Source organism: Heptranchias perlo, chromosome 22 (genome assembly GCF_035084215.1).
Source record: "Heptranchias perlo isolate sHepPer1 chromosome 22, sHepPer1.hap1, whole genome shotgun sequence".
NCBI lineage: Eukaryota > Metazoa > Chordata > Chondrichthyes > Hexanchiformes > Hexanchidae > Heptranchias > Heptranchias perlo.
In genome coordinates, this window is record NC_090346.1 from 18,300,819 (window position 1) to 18,327,626 (window position 26,808).

General features: G+C 47.1%; 2 protein-coding genes and 1 long non-coding RNA gene across 5 annotated transcripts in view; 1 reads left to right on the plus strand and 2 right to left on the minus strand.

Moving 5' to 3' along the window:
- Positions 1–11,630, plus strand: part of baiap3 (BAI1 associated protein 3) — a 72,261-nt gene extending 60,631 nt beyond the window's left edge. For both annotated transcript variants that reach the window (XM_068003081.1, XM_068003082.1), the window contains 4 exons: positions 4,329–4,449; positions 9,580–9,703; positions 9,852–10,057; positions 10,715–11,630. In XM_068003081.1, coding sequence (XP_067859182.1) covers positions 4,329–4,449; positions 9,580–9,703; positions 9,852–10,057; positions 10,715–10,815 — 552 coding nt within the window. In that variant the 3' untranslated portion in view covers positions 10,816–11,630. The remainder of the gene's footprint in view (positions 1–4,328; positions 4,450–9,579; positions 9,704–9,851; positions 10,058–10,714) is intronic.
- On the minus strand, positions 4,284–8,606 carry LOC137340563 (uncharacterized). Its single transcript, XR_010966827.1, has 3 exons — positions 7,148–8,606; positions 4,980–5,069; positions 4,284–4,540 (listed from the first exon to the last, which is right to left on the minus strand). It is a non-coding gene; the product is annotated as an uncharacterized lncRNA (long non-coding RNA).
- Positions 11,631–12,927: 1,297 nt separating the features above from the next.
- tsr3 (TSR3 ribosome maturation factor) lies at positions 12,928–26,574 on the minus strand. 2 transcript variants are annotated; one of them, XM_068003083.1, is made up of 7 exons: positions 26,518–26,574; positions 25,301–25,489; positions 24,573–24,786; positions 19,862–20,055; positions 16,725–16,895; positions 16,287–16,347; positions 12,928–13,213 (listed from the first exon to the last, which is right to left on the minus strand). In XM_068003083.1, exons 2-7 carry the CDS (start codon positions 25,422–25,424, stop codon positions 13,051–13,053), a joined length of 927 nt encoding a protein of 308 aa, XP_067859184.1. In that variant the 5' UTR covers positions 25,425–25,489; positions 26,518–26,574; the 3' UTR covers positions 12,928–13,050. The 2 variants fall into 2 exon arrangements, with proteins under 2 accessions (XP_067859184.1, XP_067859185.1); XM_068003084.1 differs by lacking the exon at positions 26,518–26,574 and having other exon boundaries at positions 25,301–26,154.
- Between the last annotated feature and the right edge of the window lie 234 nt (positions 26,575–26,808).

Sequence of the window (26,808 nt, forward strand, 5' to 3'; positions counted from 1 at the left end):
CTATAACAAGGGGACATAGATTCAAGGTAAAAGGCGGGAGGTTTAGAGGGGATTTGAGAGAGAACTTTTTCACTCAGAGGGTGGTTGGAGTCTGGAACTCACTGCCTGAAAGGGTTGTGGAGGCAGGAACCCTCACAACATTCAAGAAGCATTTGGATGAGCACTTGAAATGCCATAGCATACAAGGCTACGGACCAAATGCTGGAATATGGGATTAGAGTAGACAGGGCTTGATGGCCGGCGCGGACACGATGGGCCGAAGGGCCTCTATCCGTGCTGTATAACTCTATGACTCTAAAAAGTAAGAGGGTAGCTAAAGTAAACATTGGTCCCTTAGAGGATGAGACTGGGGAAATAATAATGGAAAACAAAGAAATGGCAGAGGAATTGAACAGATATTTTGTATCTGTCTTCACAGTAGAAGACACTAATAATATACTAATAAGAGTAGAAAATCAAGGGGCAAAGGGGAGGGAGGAACTAAAAACAATTACTATCACTAGAGAAAAAGTACTAGGTAAACTAATGGGTCTAAAGGCTGACAAGTCCCCTGGACCTGATGGCTTGCATCCGAGGGTCTTAAACGAAGTGGCTACAGAGATAGTGGATACATTGGTTGTAATCTTCCAGAATTCACGAGATTCTGGAAAGGTCCCAGCGGATTGGAAAACCGCAAACGTAACACCCCTGTTCAAGAAGGGAGTGAGACAGAAAGCAGGTAACTATAGACCAGTTAGCCTAACATCTGTCATTGGGAAAATGCAAGAATCCATTATTGAGGAAGTAGTAGCAGGACATTTGGAGACTCATAATACAATCAAGGAAAGTCAACATGGTTTTATGAAGGGGAAATCGTGTCTGACAAATTTATTAGAGTTCTTTGAGGAAGTAACGGGCAGGGTGGATAAAGGGGAACCAATGGATGCAGTATATTTGGATTTCCAAAAGGTATTCCATAAGGTGCCACATAAAAGATTACAGCACAAGATAAGAGCTCATGGTGTTGGGGGTAATATATTAGCATGGATAGAGGATTGGCTAACTAACAGAAAACAAAGAGTCGGGATAAAAGGGTCATTTTCAAAATGGCAATCTGTAACTAGTGGGGTGTCGCAGGGCTCAGTGCTGGGGCCTCAACTATTTACAATATATATCAATGACTTGGATGAAGGAACAGAGGGTCTTGTGGCCAAATTTGCTGATGATACAAAGATAGGTGGAAAAGCAAGTTGTGATGAGGACACAAAGGGCTCGATTTTCACACTCGCGATCGGGTGCGTTCGTGGCGGGGGGGCTGCGAAAATCGGGGATTCCCGGGGCAGGTCGGGAGCCCGGCTCCAACCTGCCCACTTCCGGGTTCCCCACTGACACGCTCACATGCACGCGCAGCCCCCGCATGTGGGACTCCTGCCGGCAATTAAAGCTGGCGGGGTGCCACTTGAAGTACTTGAACAGGTACTTCAGGTCGTTTACAGACCTGATTGACCTGTTATTTTAGCAGGGATGGGATTTTGCAACTGACTGAGACTGTTTCCCGTACTGGGTGAAACATTCCCAGTTCAAATGGACGTGTTACAGCCATCAGCCTGTGGCAGCTGCAAAGGTCCATTTGACAGGTGGGGGTGGGGGGGAGACCCTCACTCATTGCAGGAGGCCACTCTGTCACTTTGGACAAAGTTTGGCCTCCACCACCCTCCTAACAACAAAATTCACCAACTTGCATACTTACCCCGGGGTCCAGAGACATGTACCTACCTTGCCGACCTCCTCAGATGTACATCTTCCGAATGGGGGCCGCCGTAGCTGCAGTCATGACCTCCTCGGAGGGCAAACAGCATCACCAGCCTCGCCGGCCACCTCTGACATGTGGAGCTCCACAACAGAGTGCTGTGACACATCCACCCGCACAGCAGGAGGGAGGGCAACCGCAGAGAGAGATACGTTGCAGAGGGCACTAACCTTGCCACATGGTCCACAGACCGAGGCTCAGCTTTCTGGACCTCTCTGAGCAGCAGTGCACACGGAGGCTCAGAGTCACTCAACATGTCGTGGTGGACATCTGCAGCCTTCTTCATGCCGAGCTGCTCCCAGCTGGCCTGAGCACCATCTTCTTACCTGTCGCTGTCAAAGTCACCACTGCCCTCAACAACTTCTCCGCATGCTTCCAGGGTGCCACCGGAGACATCGCCGACGTCTCTGTCGTCTGCACAAAAGAGCCCTGCAAATACACCTACACCCACTCTGCAGTGACTCAATGGGTGGCATTAGTTGTGGGTCTTCATTGTGATCCTCAGGAAAGGGCATTATTGCACAAACCAGACAAGATTCGCAAAGACATGGCAGTAGTGGTGCCAATATAATACGTAATGTGATTTGATCAGAAATTAAATATAAGTAAAAACCATGACAAACCCTCAAACACCCTTGTGCATCCCCTTCATGCTCACGACATGTTTGCCTTACACTTCCTACTGCACATGTGATGCATGCCCTGTGGCTGCAGCACAGGTAATGGCAGGTTGAGTGAGGCTGGCCATGAAAGAGATGCATGAGAGGGTGAGTGTGAGATAGAGCCATGAGATTGTATGAGGATTGGGTTGAGTGGTAGTGGCGGGATGAGTACTGGCGAGGTGAGTAAGTGCAGGTATGATGAGGATGAAGTTTGAGTGGGTGTGAGGGGTGATGTGACAGAGTAGTGTTGGCAGTGCAGAAGGAGATGTGGGGTGGGGACGGTAATGTGGCAGACGGAGTGTAGGGGAATGAGTAAGTGTACTCACTTTGGCTGACCTACTTAGGTCATTGCAGTGCCTCCTGCACTGTATGCAGGTGGGCGATATGTTGGTGGTGCAGGTGCCCTCCTCTGCTACCTCGAACCAGGCCTTCTTGGTGGCAGAGGCAGGCCACTTCCTCCCGCCCGCCGGGGGGAAGATCTCTGTCCTCCCCCTCCTCACCCTATCCAATTAGAGCTGGAGTGAGGCATCATTAACCTGGGAGCAGCCTTCCCCCTGGGCTGCTCCATGCTGTAATTTTTCCTATTTCTTGCAGCATCAGTCAGTGGAGGACTGCCCCTTTAAATAGAGCTCCTCCAGCTGACAGAACTTACTGCGCATGCTCAGTCCGCCCGCCGCACAGATCAGCAGTGGGGAACCCGGAAGAACAGGTAAGTGGATCCAATCAGCCTGCGTTTGCGTGCGGAGCAGACTGATTTCACCGGGCGTTACCCACGCTCCCAATCTACCCCCTGCCACGAACCCACCGCCATGGTAATATCGGCCCCAAAGTGTCTGCAAAGGGATATTGACAGGTTAAGCGAGTGGGCAAAAATTTGGCAGATGGAATATAATGTGGGAAAATGTGAAGTCATCCACTTTGGGAGGAAAAATAAAAAAGGAAAATATTATTTGAATGGAGAAATTCTACAAAATGCTGCAGTACAGAGGGATCTGGGTGTCCTCGTACATGAAACACAAAAAGTCAACATACAGGTGCTGCAGGTAATCTGGAAGGCAAACTGAATATTGGCCTTTATTTCTAGGGGAATGGAGTATAAAAGCAGGGAAATCATGCTACAACTGTACAGGGTGCTGGTGAGACCACACCTGGAGTACTGCGTACAGTTCTGGTGCCCTTATTTAAGGAAGGACATATTTGCATTGGAGGCAGTTCAGAGAAGGTTCACTAGGTTGATTCCGGGTATGGAAGGATTGTCTTATGAGGAAAGATTGAACAGGTTGGGTCTATACTCAATGGAGTTTAGAAGAATGAGAGGAGATCTTATTGAAACATACAAGATTCTGAGGGGACTCGATAGGGTAGATGCTGAGAGGATGTTACCCCTCATGGGGAAATCTAAAACTAGGGGGCATAGTCTCAGAATAAGGGGTCGCCCGTTTAAGACAGAAATGAGGAGGAATTTCTTCTCACAGATGGTTGCGAATCTTTGGAATTCTTTACCCCAAAAAGCTGTGGAGGCTGAGTTATTGAATACATTCAAGGCTGAGTTAGACAAATTTTTGATCAGCAAGGGAGTCAAAGGATATGGGGAAAGGGCGGGAAAGTGGAGTTGAGGTAAAAATCAGATCAGCCATGATCTCATTGAATGGCGGAGCAGGCTTGAGGGGCAGAAAGGCCTACTCCTGCTCCTATCTCTTATGGTCTTATGGAGTTGGGAGCTGTTTTGTGCTTCCCGTCCATGCTCGGTTGGAGCTGGGTTTCCATTGCTCAGACCCATTCTATGTAGAAGCTTGACAGACAGGGGAAGGAGAGGAGGGCATTGAGGGAAATAATAAATCGACTTTATTCACATTAACTGTCCTGTTCCTTCCCAGAAATCCACCGAGCCCACCCCGTACGGGATGCTTTGCATCAAATGTCAGTATGAAGCTGCCGAGTACAAACTGTACATTGAAGTCTTGCACGCTACGAACCTGATCGCCTTGGATACAAACGGTGAGAGCACGACTGTCACATCAGTGTGTGGCGTTCACGTATCGGCAGCCATTTCCACATCAGTAATAAGCAAAATACACACAGTCAGCACCTGTGAAGAGACATGTGGAGTGTGTAACCCTTCTTCAAAAGTGAAAAATAAGAGGTGGACGGGTATATTAATACAATCATAAAAAAGGGAGGTGGAATTTAAAATAGACAAACAAAAAACCCGGGGAGGAAACATGAGGACTGGTGTCGCCAATATGATCCATCACTCCACTCGTGATTCCTCTCTGGGTTTGTCTGTTTATATATCTGAGAGTTTGAATCGTATCCTGTGTGGGATTGGGGCATCTGCATGTCTATTATATGTTCAAAACAGTGCGAGAGCTCATGATTCTAAAGCAGTAGGTGACTCTGTTAACACTACTCTACATGACAAATTGAAAACAGTGGAGTGCGATCCAACATTATGTGACAGCCCAAACAAGACTATGAATAAACCTCGTGTGATCGTCTTTCATGATAAGTAGGATTTTTGGACTCACCAAGAGCCGGTTAGAGCTGACAGCACAGGCGATCATCAGGTGCGATATCAGTAAGAAACCCGACCAGCTGCAGCGCATGTAATTAATCAACTGAATTGGAAATCAGAAAAGAGAAACACAGTGAAACTGAGCAGAAAACAGAACAAAGACCAAAATCCAACAACGGTCATGTGAAATGTCCCCAAACAAAATAAAGCTCGAGAATCTGAGGCCTGATCGTGGCAGAGAGAGTTGGATAATCACCGACAAGGAACTTAGGCAGTAAACTAAGTGCACCAACCCCTCCTCGCTGAGCAGGTTTGTCAAACCCTCTCCCCCCACTGAACAAAAATGCCCGACCTACACAACTCAATCAGAAAGTAGCAGCAAAATAAACAGTGAAGGGAAGCAGGAGAGGGAGCAACATCGAGAAACTGAGAGGCAAGAAGTGAGAGGCCTGACAGCAGCAGAAAGTCGGTGAGAAAAACAGTGAATTAACCTGCTTCCCCTACTGAGCAGAGCAACCCCCCACAAAGGTGAGCAAGTTCTCTACACAGTGAGAGTTCTCCACACCCTCTACCGTCAGTGGACCAACTGGGCTGAATTTACCCCCCAACCAAAATTATCCCCTCCCAGTTTCTCCAACTCTGTCGCATCTGTTCTGATGATACCACCTTCCACACCAGTGCTTCTAATATGTCTTTCTTTTTCCTCAACCGAGGATTCCCCTCCACTGTAGTTAACAGGGCCCTCAACCGTGTCTGTCCTATTTCCCACACTTCTGCCCTCACCCCTTCCCCTCCCTCCCAGAACCATGATAGGGACCCCCTTGTCCTCACCTTCCACCCCACCAGCCTCCACATTCAACATATCATCCTCCACCATTTCCACCACCTCCAGCGCGATCCCAACCATCTTCCCCTCCCCTCCCCTTTCAGCATTCCGAAGGGACCGCTCCTTCCGCAACACCCTGGTCCACTCTTCCATCACCCCCAATACCTGGTCTCCTCCTTGTGGCACCTTCCCCGTGGGAGCGCAGGAGATGGAACACCTGCCCCTTCACCTCCTCTCTTCCCACCGTCCACGGCCCCGAACACTCCGTCCAGGTGAAACAGCGATTTATTTGTACTTCTTTCAATTTAGTGTACTGCATTCGCTGCTCACAATGCGGTCTCCTCTACACTGGGGAGACCAAACGCAGATTGGGTGATCACTTTGCTGAACACCTCCACTCTTTCGTCAAGCGTGACCCTGACCTGCCGGTCATTTGTCATTTCAATTCCCCGTCCCACTCCCACTCTGACCTCTCTGTCCTCGGCCTCTTACACTGTTACAATGACACTCAACAGAAGTTCAAGGAACAGCACCTCATCTTTCGATTAAACACTTTACAACCTTCTGGACTCAACATTGATTTCAATAACTTCAGATCATAATCACTGCTCTTATTTTTTCGGATAGCAAGTGTTGCTAATGGGTCTGCTGTTGCCATTTACAGCTCCTCTAGACCCATCTTTTGTTTCTTTACTTGTCCCATTACCACCCTCCTTGCCTTGCACCATCATCCCTTTTGTCATTTAATCACTCTTGCCCTCCTATCAGAGACCTTCCCTTTTGTTCTTTCCTCCCCCACCCCCTCCCCCTCCCCCACCCCCATTCCTGGCTCTGTACTTGCTTAAAAGCTGTTTAATCTTCAACTTCTTCCGGTTCTGACGAAGGGTCTTCGACCTGAAACGTTAACTCTGTTTCTTTCTCCACAGATGCTGCCTGACTAGCTGAGCTTTTCCAGCATTTTCTGTTTTTATTATCCCCTCCCCACAGAGTAATTTCCCCACCCCCTATTGAGCAGGTTGTCCAAGCCCCCCTCCCCAATACCCTACCTGCAGTAGAAAACCCCACCTCGAGTAGGAAACGCAACTGAGGTTATCAATAACATGGAGCTGAAAGCAGAGTGATGTCCAAAATTTGCAAAAGCCAAGGAATGAAGGCAAACAAAATCTCGAAAGTCAGAGGCCCTGTAGCGGCATTAACCTCTCTCTCTCTCCACTCAACCCTTCCCTCCTCTCCCTGACAGGGAACTATAGACCAATTAGCTCAACATCAGTGGCAGGAAAAATAATGGAATCTTTACTCAAAGATGTAATAGGAAAACATCTAGCGATCAAAAGGGAAAGTCATACTTGACCAACCTTATTGAATTCTTTGAAGAAGTAACAAAGAGTAGACAAGGGTAATGTAGTAGATGTAGTAGATGTAATATATTTGGATTTTCAAAAGGCCTTCGATAAGGTACCGCATTGTAGACTCATGACTAAGGTCAGAGCTTGTGGAGCCAGGGGACAAGTAGCAGAATGGATAGCTACAAAACAGAAAACAGAGAGTAGGGGTTAAAGGTAGTTACTCAGACTGGCAGAAGGTGGGAAGTGGTATTCCACAAGGATTGTGTTGGGAACACTGTTGTTCACCATTTACATAATCGGGAGTACAATTTCAAAATTTGTGGACGACACCCAATTGGGGTGTAGTTAATGCTCAGGAGGACTGTGACTAAATACAGGAAGACATTAATAAACTCGCAGAATGTTTGTGTAATTGGCAAATTAATTTCAATATAGATAAGTGTGAGGTGGTGCATTTTGATAGGAAGAATAAGGAGGTCACATACTGCTTGGAAAATAAGAGTCTAAATGGGGTAGAAGAGCAGAGGGATCTGGGGGTACAGATACACAAATCACCACTAAAAGTAGCGATGTAGGTTAATAAGGCCATAAAAAAGCAAACAAAGCTCATTTCTAGAGGGTTAGAATTGAAAAACAGAGAAGTTATGTTAATCTTGTATTGATTAGACCACATTTGGAGTACCGTGAATATTTCTGGTCTGCATATGATCAAAAGGATATAGAGGCACCGGATAAGGTGCAAAAAAGATTTACTAGGATGATACTAGAACAGAGAGGTTATACCTATCAGGAAACATTGAATAGGCTGGGGCTCTGTTCTCTAGAAAAGAGAAGACTGAGTGGTGTCCTGATTGAGGTCTTTAAGATTATGAAAGGGTTTGATGGGGTAGATGTAAAGAAAATGTTTCCTCTTGCGGGGAGACCAGCAATAGGGGCCATAAATATAAGATAGTTACTAATAAATCCAATGGGGGAATTCAGGAGAAACTTCTTTACCCAGAGAGAGTGGTAAGAATGTGGAACTACCACACTACCACATGGAGTAATTGAGGCGACTAGCATAGATGCATTTAAGAGGAAACTGGATAAACACATGAAGGAGAAAGAAATAGCAGAGTATGTTGATAGGGTTAGATGAAGAAGGGTGGAAGGAGGCTCGTGTGGAACATAGACACCAGCATGGACCTGTTGGGCCGAATGGCCTGTTTCTGTGCTGTACATTCTATGTAATTCTGTGCAGGGCTATGGGCGAGAGTGGGGCAGATTATTTGGTCATTATCTCATTGCTGTTTGTGGGATCTTGCTGTGTGCAAATTGGCTGCCGCGTTTCCTACATTACAAGTGACTACACTTCAAAAAAAAGTACTTTATTGCCTGTAAAGCGTTTGGGACATCCTGAGGTTGCGAAAGGCACTATATAATGCAAATTCTTTCCATCTGAGATGATCAGTAATACGAGTCCTTGAGTTGATTTTCGCCAATGATGTAAATCAGACAGGTGCCTGCAGTAGGGCACATTGTCATTTGATGGGCGAGCTGCCAATGCTGAACGAGGGCTGACAGTTGGGGCAGGGCGGGGAATCCAGCGACTCGTCCGCCGGTGGAGCTGGAAATAAGCTTTTAAAGGGACGGGGAGTCAACTGAACAACAGGCAGCGAGTGGTTCCAGAAGGGGCATTCATGTTCCTCCGAGCTATACAAAAATCAGTGCCACAGGTCTTTGGTCGTTTCGGAACCACCTGCTGCGGTCCCTTTAAGGACCACTGGTTCAGCCACTCTGCAGAGGACCCTGATTTAAATATTTTAATAAAGGTTCCCGCCTGTTTCAAGTCGGAGTGCTGACCGCCCATTTTGAGGTTCACGCGAAAGTCGAGTTGGGTGAGCAAGCCTCAGGCAGCCAGAGCAGCAGACAGATGAAAATCGCCCATAATGATTTATATATGATCATACATGGTACGCTTCATATATACGCTAGATAGCTATCTGTACATATGTGGTACGCGGCTTCAAATGCTGCAATTACCCTGTATATCTACACCAGCATGGACCTGTTGGGCCAAATGGCCTGTTTCTGTGCTGTACATTCTATCTAATTCTGTGTAGGGCTATGGGAGAGAGTGGGGCAGGTTATTTGGTCATTATCTCATTGCTGTTTATGGGATCTCAGTGTGCTCAAATTGGCTGCCGCATTTCCTACATTACAACAGTGACTACACTTCAAAAAAAAAAGTATTTTATTGGCTGTAAAACATTTGGGACAGCGCTGGATTCCCTGTCCTGCCCCGCCTGTCAGCCCCCTTTGAGAACTGGCAGCTCGCCCATCAAATGAAAATGAGCCCTCCTGCAGGCACCTGCCTGATTTACACCTTTGGCCGGGTCAGGATGGGACGGATATTGTCAGAAGCCCACCATTTACTCTTCTCTTTGTCTCTGTGCTTCCAGGTCTCAGTGATCCTTTTGTCATTATCGACCTCTCTCCTCACCATATCTTCCCAGGAGCAAAGAGCCAGCGAACACAAGTCAAGAATAAAACGCTGCACCCAATCTTCGACGAACTCTTTAACTTGTCAGTATTTTTGATTAGTTATGTAAAGTGCTGAATTTTCTGTCCCATCTAACACTCTGATCTCTCATGCCTGTCCCAGGCTGCATGGGACACGTTCCCCTTCTCTCGCGTTCAGTTGCTGCGTTCTGACCTGCTTTTTCTCTTTCAGCACAGTGACGGGGGAGCAGTGCAAAAACAGCATTGCCTGCATTCACTTCACAGTCATGGACCACGACTGGCTGTCGACCAACGACTTCGCAGGGGAGGCCGTGCTACCGCTGCAGGAGATTCACGGGCTCAACAAGCCCGCTGTCGCGGGGGGAGTCAAAAATGTTCCCCCAATATTCCTGAAACTGACCCACCCTGAGCCCAGTGGTAAAAAATAAACAAAGTTCAATATCTATCTATAATATATTTAAAAATTGCACCTGCATGAATTTCCTGTCAACATTTTCTTTTATAAATTCAACATCCACATTTATGATGGATACTGCCTATGTAAACATGTCATGTTGTAATTACACCCTCCACTGTAGTGTAATTACAGCATGACCCATTTACACAGGTAGTTTCCATTAGAAACGTTGACATAGAAATTTTTAATGTATGGGGATACATTTCCTCGTAGCATCTCCCAGATTTCATTCCTATGGGGAGCAGCTTTTGCTGGGCTGTGATTCACACCCCCACTCCAGTGGCTGTTTCTAATGTGCCCCCCTGGACAGTGAGTGTCAGCAGATGATTTGACTGTGGCGAAGATCACAGTTGAGCCTGATGCTGTCATCACTTACACCTTCCAGCAGAACTCACTGGACAGCGACCAGGAGTAGGAATCCTGGCTGATTTCTGTTCACCCTCCTTTGATGAGGTGGGCCAGACCAGAGGTAGTGCCCCCTATTGCTAACTCAGCACAGACATGGAGTGACATTTGGGGCCTTCCTGGTCCTGCAGCCCAGTGCCACCCCCTGTGACGCACGTACTCTCTGAGAGAACATGAGTGCTGGTGGTTAAAGAACACCTTTATTTTTGCAGTGATGAAACCAATCGTGAAGCTGCTGGAGGGACGGACAGCTGACAGAGAAGCACAGGATTTTGTCAAGAAGATGAAAGAGCTGGAGGTGTCTCCGGGGTAAATCCCAGCAGATTTGAAATATAAGTGACTATGTATGTATATAAGTCAAACATTCGCACCTGCAGGAACATGTCAAGTTGGAGTGCTGCTTTCTCGTGCTGGAGCTCCTCACTGTCACCACTGTGGAAATATTGAAGTTGTGTTGTAGCTCCTCAACCTCATGCAATTTTGAAGCCAATGTGGAACTCCTCACTGTCGTGGCAATAGAGATCCAGTGCCGTAACCTCACCATCGTGATAGGGATCCAGTGCCGTAACCTCACCATCATGCTAGGGATCCAGTGCCGTAACCTCACCATCGTGCTAAGGATCCAGTGCCGTAACCTCACCATCATGCTAGGGATCCAGTGCCGTAACCTCACCATCGTGATAGGGATCTAGTGCTGTAACCTCACCGTCGTGGTGATATGGATCCGGTACCAATGCTCACCGTCGTGGTGATATGGATCCAGTGCCAGTGCTTACCATCGTGATGATATTGATCCAGTGCCAGTGCTCACCATCGTGGTGATATTGATCCAGTACTCACCGTCGTGGTGATATGGATCCAGTGCCAGTGCTCATCGTTGTGGTACTATGAATCCCGTGCTGTAGTAGTAACTGATCACCCACAACCTCTTCATATTTGTATTTGTTACAATGATAGACAATCGTGTTTTTTTGAGTTTTTAAAAAAAAATTAATTTGCTGACCTCTGTCTTTGTGCTTGTAAGTACTGCACAGAAACATTGAATAGTTGAGATAACTTTGTCCAAGGCCTTGTCAGATTTTTGTAACTGTAATTTTGAAAATGTTTAAAAGGATTATTCAAAGTGAACTATCTTCTTGTTTTCCTTTCCTGATGAGACTTTAATCCAAGGCACCATCGGTTGGGTTCAGGTTATTTGTAGAATAGTGATTTCTCCCAACATTCATCATTCAACCAACACCAGATTAACTAGTTATTCATTTCATTGTTTGTGGGGGCTTGCTGTGTGCTAAATGGCTGCCACATTTGCCTACATAACAGTGATTGCACTTCCAAGTAATTCATCATACATGAAGCGCTGAGAGACTTTTCAGGGAGCTGTGCTGGATAATTGCAAAGGTTTCCGTCCTGTCTCCATTTGACCTCGACTAATGCTTTCCCAGGGTGTTTACAGTAATTGTAAATGATCTGGAGTAAGGAATTAAGGGAACAACATTGAAGATTGCAGCTCACCTCAAATTGGAGGGAATAGCAAATTGTGACAAGGGTTGTGTAAGATTGCACATTAACACAGCAGCTGGCAGCATGGACCGACAAGGAGCAGACACAGTTCACAATGTGGAAAAATGTGTAATAAGAATAAAGAAAGGAAATATAGGTTAAATGGTGATTGTAACTGGAGTCGCGGAGCAGAGGGCCCATGATTACAGATACACAGGCTAGTAAAGGTGGCATAATGAGTAGAGAAGACTATAATAAGGCAACTGGCACAAAATAGTTTTCATCACCCCATTTAGGGAATTTAAGATCAATGGTAATGGTGGAGTGTAGATTCACTGGGATGTTGACAGGGAAACGGGGCTACAGTTATGAAGCGATGCGAGATGTTGCAGCTTTTTTTCCCCCACTAAAGCTGAGAAGGTTAAGGGATGATCGGCTCGAAGTCTTCAAGGCTATGAAGAGTTATGACTGGTCAGTGCCATGGCAACAAGAGGGCACAAAACATTAAAGGGAAGCTCACAATGTGAGATCCTCTGCCACAAACCATTGTGGAAGCAAAGTAAATAAATTATTTAAAAAGGGAATTAGATAGCCGATTGAAAATGAGGACTATTAAAGATATGGGACTGAGCAGGAAAGTGGGATTAGACTGGGTGGGATATTAAAGGGTACAGAGCGGGAGTGGGATTAGACTGGGTGGGATATTAAAGGGTAGGGTACGGAGCGGGAGTGGGATTAGACTGGGTGGGATATTAAAGGGTACGGGGAGTGAGCGGGAGATTCCCTACATTGCAAGTGGCCACACTTGAAAAGTACTCCATTGGCTGTAATGCGCTTTGGGACATCCTGAGGTCAGGTGCTATAGAAATGCACATTCTTTCTACTATTTTACTGATTTAAGCAGTGTGTTCCATATCGATCCCAGTTTGCAGTTATAAATAATTTTATTTTATATAAGCTTTGACAATCTACTTTTTGAAACGCCTATTAGCAGGGAGGAGGACTCCGGCCACCCTGCATAGTGTGCTCTTCCCCGTTACATTCAACCTTAATCCTTTGACTCGCTGGTGGACTTTACAGCAGGTTCCGCCTCCCTGCACAGTGCTTGATGATCTCCTTTACTTTCACAATGAACCTCTGCTTCATTTGCTTTACTATCTTCATCTTCCTCATCATCATCATCATCGCTGTCTTCTTCACTCTCTACAGCCCTTGACAAACAACATTAAGTGAAAGATAAAAAGAATTGTGAAAGCAGCAAAATCTGAAATGAAAACAAAATGATGGGTCAGATGCTGTCCTTTCGTGAGTTTAAATATCACACTTAGAGATCATTGTTCCTCTGAATCTAACCCTGTACCTGCCCTGGGAGTGTTTGATAGACAGTGTAGAGGGAGCTTTACTCTGTATCTAACCCGTGCTGTACCTGCCCTGGGAGTGTTTGATCGGTCAGTGTAGAGGGAGCTTTACTCTGTATGTAACCCGTGCTGTACCTGCCCTGGGAGTGTTTGATGGGACAGTGTAGAGGGAGCTTTACTCTGTATCTAACCCGTGCTGTACCTGCTCTGGGAGTGTTTGATGGGACAGTGTAGAGGGAGATTTACTCTGTAACCTGACCTGGTTGTGTACAGTACTCCAATTTCCAGCCTCCAGATGAGCCCAAAGCACCATTTCCCATCGAAATAAATGTAGCCACTCTGGGTAAAGTGTACCTGGAGTGTAAAAAAGTACCTGGACCTGCACCTAAAGTGCTGTAAGCTGCAGGGCTACGGACCGGGTGCTGGAAGGTGGGATTAGAATGGGCACCTGGTTGTTTTTTGAGCCTGCGTGGACACGATGGGCCGAATAGCCCCCTTCTGTGCTGTATCTTTTCTATGGTTCAATGGGATATGGGTGGATGAAGCTACCAGAGCTGAGATGACAAGTCTTCAAACGAGAGGAAATAATAGACTGAATTCCTAATTGATACTAGCTTCATTTTTAAAAAAAAGATAATACTTTGCACTTGCTCCTGAGCGTATCCTGGGTTATCTTTTCCCCTTTAAATTTGTCATATAGCTTAAAGTTCAAGGCCTGGAGTTCTGGGGCACAATCAGCAAAATGGGCCCGACATTGCACTAGTTTTGCCGCAGTGAAATTTCGCCCAAGTTTCCGTGCAAACTCATTAGCATAAGCCCGAACATAAAATCTACCATGAATTAGCACAATCAAGCAGTGTAATCAATTTGTAACTGGAACAGGGCCAATGGGGCCTCAAGGTACAAGGGTGGGGTGGTATAAAAAGGTAAGGAAAAACATTTCGCGTTCAGATTGAGGCTGGAGAGCCCAAGGTAAGCAGCACTTATCTATCCTAAAAACTTTACACAGTAAGTTGATTAATTACTCATCGATGAGGTCCTCACACGCCACCAGCAGGAGGTTAGCAACACTGCAGCTCCTTGCAAAACCCAACAGCCAAACTCTCTGTACTGATCCTATTTATTTTACTTTAGCCAGGACATCAAATGCTTGTGTTTTTATAGCACTTATAGTGTAATGAAACATCCCACACAGGAGAGAACGGACCAAGCTGTTGTGGAAAATTAGCACAGTTGACCAAATGCATGATCAAAATAGTAGGTTTTGAGGAGGGTTTTATAGGTGGGGAGCGAAGTCACAGGGGAAGAGAGTTATGGAGGGAGACCCTAAGGATAAGGCCTAGACAACTGAAAGCTGTGCCACCAAGTGATGAGTGAGGAGCCCCGTGAGGGGAAGATGCACAGCAGGTTGGAGTGGGAGAACGGTAGGCATGGGCTGTGGCTTCGGGCTGTAGGAGGTTGCAGAGATCAGTGAGGGTGATGCCAGGAGGATTGGTAACTGGACATGGATATTGAATTGAGTGCGCTGCAAAATCCGTGCCCATCTCCCCCACAACTTCCTGTTTGAATCTCTCCACTCAGGTTTCCCCCCTCCCACACACAAATGACATCCTTTGTAACTGTGACCTCCTCGACTTCTGCAGCCTTTGACATAGTCGACCACACCAGCGTCCTCTATTGTTCAGCTCATTAGAACTGCCCTCACTTGGTTCCCCTTTTACCTCTATCTGAATGTAGCTAAGGCATCTCCAACAATGGCTTCTCTTCCTACTCCCGCCTCTGGAGTCCCCCAAGGATCAATCCTTGAACCCCTCCTCTTCCTCATCTACAGGCATGGGGTCAGATTCCACATGTACACCGATGACACCCAGCTCTACCTCTCCACCATCTCGCTCAACCCCTCCACTGCCTCCGTGATGTCAGACTGCTTGCCCAATATCCAGTCTTGGATGAACTGTAATTTCCTCCGGCTAAACATTGGGAAGACCAGAGCCACTGTCTTCGGTCCCCGCCACAAACTCCGTACCCTCACCACCGATTCCATCCCCCTCCCCAGCCAATGTCTCAGGCTGAACCAGACTGTTTGCTACCATGGCGTTTTATTTGACCGAGCTGAGCTGAGTTTCTGACCCATATATCCGCTCCATCACCAAGACCTCCATAACATCGTCCGTCTCCGTCCCTGCCTCAGCTCATCTGCAGCTGAAACCCTCATCCATGCTTTTGTTACCTCCAGACTCAACTATTCCAATGCTCTCCTGGCTAGCCTCCCATCTTCCACTCCATAAACTTGAACTCATCCAAAACTCTGCTGCCCGTATCCTAACTTGCACCAAGTCCCGTTCACCCATCCTCTGATCAAACATGGTACTAACTGTATCCTAACTTGCACCCAAGTCCCATTCATCCATCACCCCTGTGCTTGCTGACCTACACTGGCTCCCAGTTCGGGAACACCTCGATTTTAAAATTCTCATCCTCGTGTTCAATTCCTCTATGGCCTCGTTCCTCCTCCTCCAGCGTCTTTTTCCGAAATCCTCGTTCCTCTGACTGGCCTCTTGTGCACCCTCCTCCCTTCGCCCCACCATTGGCGGCTGTGCCTTCAGCTGTCTAGGCCCCACTCTGGAATTCCCTCCCTTAAACCTTCCGCCTCTCCTCCTTTAAAACCCACCACTTGACCAAGCTTGTGATCACCTCTCTGATTGTTGGTTTTCCCTCAGGACTCTGAAGTGCCTGGTGATGGTTTTCTATATTAAAGTTACAGTACATGAGCAAGTTATTGATGATGAAACTGCTCCAGATCCAAGGAGGTTGGTGGAATTGGGGGTAGAGGAGCTGAATAAGATGGCTTTGGTTTTCCCAATGTAAAAGATTTAATGATTTAAAATAAAAATGAACTGTGCAGAAATAAATGTTGAGACCTTACCTTCCAAGGTTGGGTCTATTAGGATTACAAAATTCTTTTCCTGAATCAGTATCAAATAGATCTGCAAAACAAAAGCTGCTTTAATAACACGATCGCCCCCAGCTTCATTTTTTAAATTACTTTTTATTTACACCCTTCTCTCCTGAAGGCGCAGACTCTCATCGGGTTCCAGGTTGCACCGATGCCTCGGGGGAGGGAATGGGAGGGAACAGGGAATCCTGCTGATCTGATTCCAGCAGCATCTACTGGAAACATGGCTTTGTGTGGACGGTGGGTAAGAACAGGACCAAGCTCAAATATCCTGCTGATACTCAGTCTAGGTTCACAAATGAAGGGCCACTTGGTAAGGTTGTGGAGAGTTCTCGACTCCCCATGGACCCCGTACCCGACAAGGAGCAAACACCTTCAGGAAAGGATATGTACAAGATGAGATTTTACCCTCCTGATCCTCTGGCTCTTGGTTTCCAGCCAGAAACTCCTGCTCGGCCTGTAGCACCTCCGCCTCGTCCTGGCACGCACTGTACTTCTCCAGCACCTCTTGGTTTAGTTGCAGGAAGGTTTTCCCCCATTTGAATTTCTTTAGTAATATATCGGCCAGCTCCGGAAACCCTGTTAGAAGCAAACAGTGTGACAAGTACAGCTCAACCTTTTCTCTTCTCCTCCAGATTTCAGTCTCCCCGGCCATGCTCTGCCTCACCCCCACACTCCAACCCGCACTCTGCCCTGCCCCCCACCCCGCGATCCACTCTGCCCCACCCGCACCCCCACCCCATACCACCACGGGCCCCTCTAGAGGCAGGGAAGTGGGAAGTTGCGACACTTTGCGTCGGTATTTACAGTAGAGGAAGAGGATAGCATGCCGGACACCCCAAGGAAACTAATTTTGAATCAGGGACGGGGACTTACCATAATTAACGTAAGCAAATTAACAGTAATGAAGAAAATAATGGCATTAAAGAGTGACAAATCCCCAGGACCAGATGGTTTCCATCTCAGGGTTTTAAAAGAAGTAGGTGAGATCACTGCAGAAGCCCTAACTATAATCTTCCAAAGTTCTCTCGATTCAGGAGCATGTACCTTCAGATTGGAAAACTGCACATGTCACTCCGCTATTTAAGAAAGGAGAGAGAAACCAGGGAATCTGTTGTCGGGAAATTACTAGAGTCTATAATTAAGGATAGAGTGACTGAACACTTTGAAAATTTTCAACTGATCAGAGAGAGCCAGCATGGATTTGTAAAGGGTAGGTCATGCCTGAGGAACCTGATTAATTTTTTGAAGAGGTGACTAAAGTAGTGGACAGGGGAATGTCTATGGACTTCCAGAAGGCATTCAATAAAATCCCTCATAAGAGACTGTTATCTAAAGTTGAAGCTCATGGAATTGAGGGCAAATTATTGACCTGGTTAGGAGATTGGCTGAGCGGCAGGAGACAGAGAGTAGGATAATGGGCAGGTTCTCAAATTGGCAGGATGTGACTAGTGGTGTCCCACAGAGATCTGTGTTGGGGCCTCAACTATTCACTGTATTTATTAATGACTTAGATGATGGGATACAGAGCCACATATCCAAGTTTGCTGATGACACAAAAATAGTTATCACAGTAAGCAGTGTAGATGGAAGCGTAAAATTACAGAGATATTAATAGATTAAGCGAATGGGCAAAACTGTAGCAAATGGATTTCAATGTAGGCAAGTGTGAGGTCATCCACTTTTGACCTAAAAAGGATACATCAGAGTACTTTCTAAATGGTGAAAAGCTCAAAACAGTGGAGGTCCAAAGAGATTTAAAGGTTGCTGTACATCATTAAAATGTCATGGACAGGTACAGAAAATAATCAAAAAGACTAATGGAATGCTGGCCTTTATATCTAGAGGGCTAGAATACAAGGGGGTAGAAGTTATGCTATAGTTATACAAAGCCCTGGTTAGACCATACCGGGAGTACTGGGTTCAGTTTTGGGCACCGCACCTCAGGAAGGATATATTGGCCTTGGAGGGAGTGCAGTGTGGATTTGCTAGAATGATACCTGGACTCCAAGGGTTAAATTACAAGGAGATATTACACCAACAAGGGTTGCATTCTCTGGAATTTAGAGATTAAGGGGTGATTTGATTGAAGTTTTCAAGATATTATGGGGAACTGATAGGGTAGTTAGCGAGAAACTATTTCCGCTGGTTGGAGCATCTAGGACTAGGGGACATAGCCTAAAAATTAGAGCCAGGACTTTCAGGAGTGAAGTTAGGAAACATTTCTACACACAAAGGTTGGTAGAAGTTTGGAACTCTCTTCCACAAAAGGCAGTTGATGCTAGCTCAATTGTTAATTTTAAACCTGAGATTGATAGATTTTTGTTAACCAAAGATATTAAGGGATATGGGACGAAGGTGGGTATATGGAGCTAGGTCACAGATCAGCCATGATCTCACTGAATAGTGGAACACGCTGGACGGGCTAAATGGCTTCCTCCTGTTCCTATGTTCCCAATGGGAGTCCCGCTTTATTTTACGCCAATGGATGTGTTTGGAGCACAGAGGCTCCACCCCAGACAACTCCGGATAATCTGGTGTCTGGCCAGGATCCTACATATCCGGGTCCAGTCACTCCGGCTGAGATCACCTCACGCTGCGAGTGGGAGCACAAATTGGTCACCAATGGTGAGAATTGGAATTAGAAAATGGCAAAATCCCAAAGTAATAATGGTGGAATTTGACGAATTCAGTCACCGTAAATCCAGATTATACAGAGGTCAATGCAGTACTGAGGCCGAGAGAGGAGGAGAGGCCCAGGCCCAGGCAAGACGGCAGGTAGCGAGCAGTCAGGGCACGGTGACTACCTATTAGAGCTTTGGGTCAGGGAGGTGAAAAAAATCAACCAGGGCTCCTACTCCTGGACCGTCCCTAAGGACTGCATCTTTACGGGGCGGGAAGGCCAGCGTGCCCCTAGACCCTGAGAACTATGCTGGTGGGAGTATAACTCCTGGAATGGACACCAAAGCCAGACAAGTCAAAAGGTGGGAGTCAGACTAAAGGCAGTGCACTGTCCTCCTGGTCGGAGTTGGGAGTCAGACTAACAACCCGTCCACGTAAAAATACCTTTTGTTATTGAAACAACCCAGAGACAAGTCGAGTATGTTAGAGACTGACAAATATAAACCTCGACTGTGGAGACCGGTGATCTGCTGGATTTGAGGCTCCGGTTGGAGTCAAATATCTTGCTCTGGACAGACAGACAGTGGGAGAAATGGGGTGCCTCATGTGCCACTAGGCACAGGGGACTCAAACTAACTAACTAATTAACCAACCAACTAACTACTCTTAAAGGGTTACCAAGAGATCACTGCCAGAAAGTGTCCAATGAGGACAGGATCGGGTTTGGCTGTGATCCCCTCCATAGTCTAATAGCCCATTGTCCTTGTCTGGGCTCACTGCTGAGATACTAGAGAGGTGCTGGATTCTGTGGAATGCAAAAACAGTGCGATTCAGTGACTACAGGGAGAGAGCAGATTTGAAATAAAGAACTAATGAGGGAACAATACATCCTGTACTTAGCCAACACACATCGTCCGACTTACCCACAATGAAGAACGTGGCAGCAAAAGCCTCAACACAGGACAGCCTGCAGGGCCGCCCATAATTCACTGGGTTAGCAGCAACGAGGTAGGGCAACAGCCTCGGGTGTCTGCCTCTCATCTTTGTGAATGGGGTGTCCTCTAGTTTAGCCCAGGAACAGTCGATGACAGCCACCCCGTCCTGTGCCACCACCTCTCTGGCGGGACAGAAAGTATGTGTCCATTCAGAAACTTTATAGAACCATAGAAAAGATACAGCACAGAAGGGGGCCATTCGGCCCATCGTGTCCACGCCGGCTCGAAGAACAACCAGGTGCCCATTCTAATCCCACCTTCCAGCACCCGGTCCATAACCCTACAGCTTACAGCACTTTAGGTGCAGGTCCAGGTACTTTTTAAGAAGAGTTGAGGGTCCCTGCCTCTACCACCAATTCGGGCAGCGAATTCCATACACCCACCACCCTCTGGGTAAAACAGTTTTTCCACATGTCGCCTTTGTTTTTTTTGCCAATCACCTTAAATTTATGTCCTCTTCTGCCAATGGGAACAGTTTCTCTCTATCTAATCTGTCTAGACCCTTCATGATTTTGAATACCCTTATCAAATCTCCTCTCAACCTTCTCGGCTCTAAGGAGAACAGCCCCAGCTTCTCCAGTCTATCCATGTAACTAAGGTCCCTCATCCCTGGAACCATTCTAGTAAATCTTTTCTGTACCCTCTCGAAGGCCTTCACATCCTTCCTAAAGTACGGTGCCCAGAATTGGACACAATACTCCAGTTGTGGCCGAACCAGTGTTTTATAAAGGTTCAACATAACTTCCTTGATTTTGTACTCTATGCCTCTACTTATAAAGCCCAGGATCCCGTATGCTTTTTTAACCGCTTTCTCAACCTGCCCTGCCGCTTTCAACGATTTGTGCACATATACACTCAGGTTTCTCTTTTCCTACACCCCCTTTAGAATTGTACCCTTTAGTTTATATTGCCTCTCCTCAATTTTCCTACCAAAATGAATCACTTCGCACTTCTCAGTGTTAAATTTCATCTGCCACACGTCCACCCATGCCATCAGCCTGTCTATATCCTCTTGAAGTCTATCACTATCCTCCTCACTGTTTACTACCCTTCCAAGTTTTGTGTCATCTGCAAATTTTGAAATTGTGCCCTGTACACCCAAGTCCACGTCATCAATATATATCAAAAAAAGCAGTGGCCCCAGCACCAACCCCTGGGGAACACCACTGTATACCTCCCTCCAGTCCGAAAAACAACCGTTCACCACTACTGTTTCCTGTCACTTAGCCAATTTTGTATCCATGTTGCCACTGCCCTTTTAATTCCGTGGGCTTCAATTTTATTGACAAGCCGATTATGCGGCACTTTATCAAACGCCTTCTGGAAGTCCATATACATCACATCAACTGCATTTCCCTCATCAACCCTCTCTGTTACCTCATCAAAAAACTCTATCAAGTTGGTTAAACACAATTTGCCTTTTAACAAATCCGTGCTGCCTTTTCTTTATTAATCCACACTTGTCCAAGTGACTCTTAATTTTATCCCGGATTATTGTTTCTAAAAGTTTCCCCACCACTGTGGTTATACTGACTGGCCTGTAGTTGCTGGATTTATCCTTACACCCTTTTTTGAAAAAGGGTGTAACATTTGCAATTCTCCAGTCTTCTGGCACCACCCCCATATCTAAGTAGGATTAGAAGATTATGGCCAGCACCTCCGCAATTTCCACCCTTACTTCCCGCAGCAACCTAGGATGCATCCCATCCAGACCGGGTGACTTATCTACTTTAAGTACAGCCAGCCCTTCTAGTATCTTCTCTTTATCAATTTTTAGCCCATGCAGTATCTCAACTATGGCTTTGGCCCAATCTTCTTCCTTGGTAAAGACAGATGCAAAGTATTCATTTAGTACCTTGGCCATGCCCTCTGCCTCCATGAGTAGATCTCCTTTTTGGTCCCTAATCAGCCCCACCCCTCCTCTGACTACCCGTTTACTATTTATATGCCTATAGAAGACTTTTGGATTCCCTTTTATGTTAGCCGCCAGTCTATACTCGTATTCTCTCTTTGCCCCTCTTATTTCCTTTTTTACTTCCCCTCTGAACTTTCTATATTCAGCCTGGTTCTCACTTGTATTATCAACCTGGCATCTGTCATACACCCATTTTTTCTGCTTCATCTTGCTCTCTATCTCTTTCATCATCCAGGGAGCTCTGGTTTTGGTTGCCCTACTTTTCCCCCTCATGGGAATGTACCTAGACCATACCCGAACCATCTGCTCTTTAAAGGCCGCTCACTGTTCAATTACAGTTTTGCCTGCCAATCTTTGATTCCAATTTGCCCAGGCCAGATCCATTCTCAACCCACTGAAATTGGCCCTCCTCCAATTCAGTACTTTTACTCGAGATTACTCTGTGTCCTTTTCCATAGCTAATCTAAACTATGCAATGCCTCCTTCCTCGTTGGCTGGAAATGTACTGATCAAGAAATTCCTCTCCCTCTCTGCCCTTTACACTATTACTATCCCAGTCTATATTAGGATAGTTGAAGTCCTCCATTATCACTACTCTTATAGTTCTTGCACTTCTCTGTAATTTCCCTGCAAATTTGCTCCTCTATATCCTTCCCTCCCAGTTAATGGCCTATAGAATACACCCAGTAGTGTAATGGAATCTCTATTGTTTCTTAACTCTAACCAAATAGATTCTGTTCTTGACCCCTCCAGGACATCTTCTCTCTCCAGCACTGCAATATTCTCTTTAATCAATACTGCCACCCCCCCCCTCCTTTCTTTCCAACCCTATCTTTCCTATTGTATCCAGGAACATTTAGTACCCAATCCTGCCCTTTTTTGAGCCAGGTCTCTGTTATCACCACAACATCATATTCTCATGTGGCTATTTGCGCCTGCAGCTCACCAACCGTATTCACCACACTTCGTGCATTTACACATATGCAGTGTAAACCTATCTTAGACCTTCTTGTATTCTCTCTTAGTATGATCCCACCTAATACTGTACTATTTCTTACTCTAGTGCTCTCTGTCTCTCCCAATCCTTTGTGCACCTTGTTTCTCCTTTCTAATGCTACATCCTGGTGCCCACCCCCCCTGCCAAATTAGTTTAAACACCCCCCCCCCCAGCACTAGTGAACCTCCCCATGAGGATATTGGTCCCAGCTTTTTGAGGTACAACCTGTTCGGCCTGTACAGGTCCCACCTCCCCCAGAACTGGTCCCAATACCCCAGGAATCTAAAGCCCTCCCTTCTGCATCATCCCTCCAGCCGTGCATTCATCTGCTCTATCCTCCTATTTCTGTACTCACTAGCGTGTGGCACCGGGAGTAATCGGAGATTACTAACTTTTGAGGTCCTGTTCTTTAATGTTTTTCCTAACTCCCTAAAATCTGCCTGCAGGACCTCATCCCTCTTTCTACCTATGTTATTGGTACCGATATGGACCATGACCTCTGGTTGTTCACCCTCTCCCCCCAGAATGTTCTGCAGCCGCTCAGTGACATCCTTGACCTGGCACTAGATAGGCAACATACCATCCTGGAATCACGTCTGCGGCCGCAGAAATGCCTGTCTGTTCCCCTAACTATTGAATCACATATTACTATTGCTCTCCTGACTATCCCCCTCCGCCCACCCACCCGCCAACCCCCGTCCAGCTGAGCCACTCGTGGTGCCGTGGACTTGGCTTTGGCTGTACTCCCCAGAGGAGCCCTCGCCCTCACCAGTATTCAGAACAATACTGGTTAGAGAGTGAGATGCCCTCAGGGGACTCCTGCACTACCTGCCTGGTCCTCCTTGTCTGTCTGACTCACCCAGTCCCTCTCTGCCTGCACTCTCTTAAGCTGCGTGGTGACCACCTCCAGAATCGTGCTATCCACGTAGCTCTCAGGTTCGCGATTGCACTGTGTGACGCCAGCTGCTGTTCAAGCTCCAAAATCCGGAGTTCGAGCTCCTCCAGCTGATGACACTTCCTGCACCTGTGGTTGTCCAGGACATGGGAAGCGTCCTGGAGTTTCCACATGGCACAGGCCATATTCAACGGGACCTGTCTTGCCTCGATTTATTAGATTACTAAACTTAACAGAAATAAACAGAAATAAACTTTACTCTGTATCTAACCCGTGCTGTACCTGCCCTGAGAGTGTTTGTTGGGACAGTATAGAGGGACCTTTACTCTGCATCTAACCCGTACTGTACCTGCCCTGGGAGTGTTTGATGGAACAGTGTAGAGGGAGCTTTACTCTGTATCTAACCCGTGCTGTACCTGCCCTGGGAGTGTTTGACGGGACAGTGTAGAGGGAGCTTTACTCTGCATCTAACCCGTACTGTACCTGCCCTGGGAGTGTTTGATGGAACAGTGTAGAGGGAGCTTTACTCTGTATCTAACCCGTGCTGTACCTGCCCTGGGAGTGTTTGACGGGACAGTGTAGAGGGAGCTTTACTCTGTATCTAACCCGTGCTGTACCTGCCCTGGGAGTGTTTGATGCCAACAAAAAGAGTGAATCAGTAAAAAGAGATTATTCACATAAAGGAGGAAAAGTTTTATTCCCTCAATTTGATGGAAGCGAATGTACCTCAAGTGTTACAGCTGTTGATTTAACACTCTGCCTGCTCCATTTTCTATCCAGATTACTCTTATTTTTAATTAGTTTTATTTAGTTTATTTTCCGTTGCCCTTACCTGTCGGAGGGAGAGACGTATTTGGTTCCCATGGGAGTCAGAACGAGTCCATTGAATCTCTCGTTGATGCGCAGGTTGCGGACAAACCCTTTGCGAACGAGCTTCCTGCCCGTACACCTTTTTGGGTCACAGTGTCCCAGTTCCCACATGGCCAATGGACATGGGAACTGGAATGTGGGACAAGTCCCATCCTCAGAGGCACCGTCACCAAAAGCTGAAAATCAACCGTACCCACAGGTCACAGAACAACACATACAGCAGTTCAATCAACATTTTAAATGAATTCTTGTGGCAAAGGATGTTTACTGGGACGTGGAAAGCTGCCAACACTGAGTAAATATTAGGAGTAAGATTCACGGGGTTTCGAACATTCAGTCTGGTTAATGTGCTGGTTGTGTTCCACTGTTTTATTGAGTGTGATTCACCAGGACAGAAAGAAGCCAAACAGAATGATCAGCACTACGTTCTAACCAACCGAGTTAACCAATGCAAGCTAAAGAGGAAGGTTTAGAGCAGCACTGATCAAAACATCAACAAAATAGAGAAAAATACACCACAGACAGAGAGAGTGGGGGTTCAAGGTGAGAGAGGATCCCTGTCAGGTGAGATTTTCCTTGCATCCTGTCTGAGAGAGAGGGGATGGAACAGCCTCCCCAGATATGGAAGCAGATTCAAGACTTGGGTGGACTTGGTCTTTATAGAGTTAGGAACTGGTAGCAGTCACCCACCTTGTAGTGCCTCGTGAACATCCTCCGTGAACGACTCCCAGGACCGTCCCTTCCGCTGGTGCCGAACATCTTTCCCTTTCAGACCTGCTCGCTCTCCTTTTTGAGACTGTTTGTTCCGCCCCATTTGAACAAGAATCGCTTTGAGGGATTTGAAGATGCTAACATCTCAGGCTGCACCACCCATGGCACCTAACAAAACATTTATTATGAACTGAGTATTACCAACATGCAAAAAAATGACTCCAGTAGCTCACACACAAACTCAGCTTTCAAATAAAACCATTGAAATTTCCAGAATAGGAGGCTGTTCGGCCCATCACGTCTGTGCCGGCTCTTTGCTGGAGCAATCAAAAACTAATCCCACTGCCCCGCTCTCTCCCCATAGCCCTGTATATTTCAAATATTATTCCAATTTACCCTTAAAATATGCAATGGTTTCTGCCTCGAACCCTCCCTGTGGCAAAGCATTCCAACAACCCAGAAATTTCTCCTCATCACTAACTCCCCAACCAGAAGACACAGTCTGTCTTGATTCACCCTGTAAAACCCCAACATTTTAAACTTGCCAATTTAATCGGGAAAACCTTTTCTTGGGAGATTTTTTTGGTCTCTGCTACTGACTCTTATTGGAGTCCCTGAGTCCCAGCCTGTGTCAGCTGTTCGACCACAGTGTACCTCATGGCCAAACCCGAGCCTGCCCTCGGCCGGTCACTGTCCGGACGGTGTCCAGCAATGGGTCACCGGTCAGTAACTTGCAGGAAGGCGGAAGAGACGGTGACCGGTATAAGGGGCCCGGGTCTGGACCCCGGGGGAGGAGGAGCGAGGGTCACAATTGAGCCTCCTGCCTCAGGCCCTAAAGCGCTTTTTAGCCGACGGGTCGCTCCCAGTCCCCGCGCCCCCGATCCCCGGTCCCCAGTCCCCGCGCCCCCGCTCTATCCCCGATCCCGATCCCCCGCTCTATCCCCGATCCCCGCTCTATCCCCCGCTCTATCCCCGATCCCCGCTCTATCCCCGATCCCCGCTCTATCCCCGCGCCCCCGCTCTATCCCCCGCTCTATCCCCGATCCCCGCTCTATCCCCGCGCCCCCGCTCTATCCCCCGCTCTATCCCCGATCCCCGCTCTATCCCCGATCCCCGCTCTATCCCCGCGCCCCCGCTCTATCCCCGCTCTATCCCCGATCCCGGTCCCCGGTCGATCCCGGATTTCGGGCCCGAACCTTCGTTCTTTTTCCACCCGCGGCCGCGGCCGGCGCTGATTGGCGGTTCCACCAACCGGACATCGCGAACCGCCGCCAATCAGCGGGCGCTTTACTCACCCGTCAATTCAAACCGGAAAAAGGGGAGAAGAGGCTGAACCCCGAAATAGAGAGAGAGAGAGGGGGTGAACCCCGAGAGAGAGAGAGAGGGGTGAACCCCGAGAGAGAGAGAGAGGGGTGAACCCCGAGAGAGAGAGAGGGGGTGAACCCCGAGAGAGAGGGGGTGAACCCCGAGAGAGAGAGAGAGAGGGG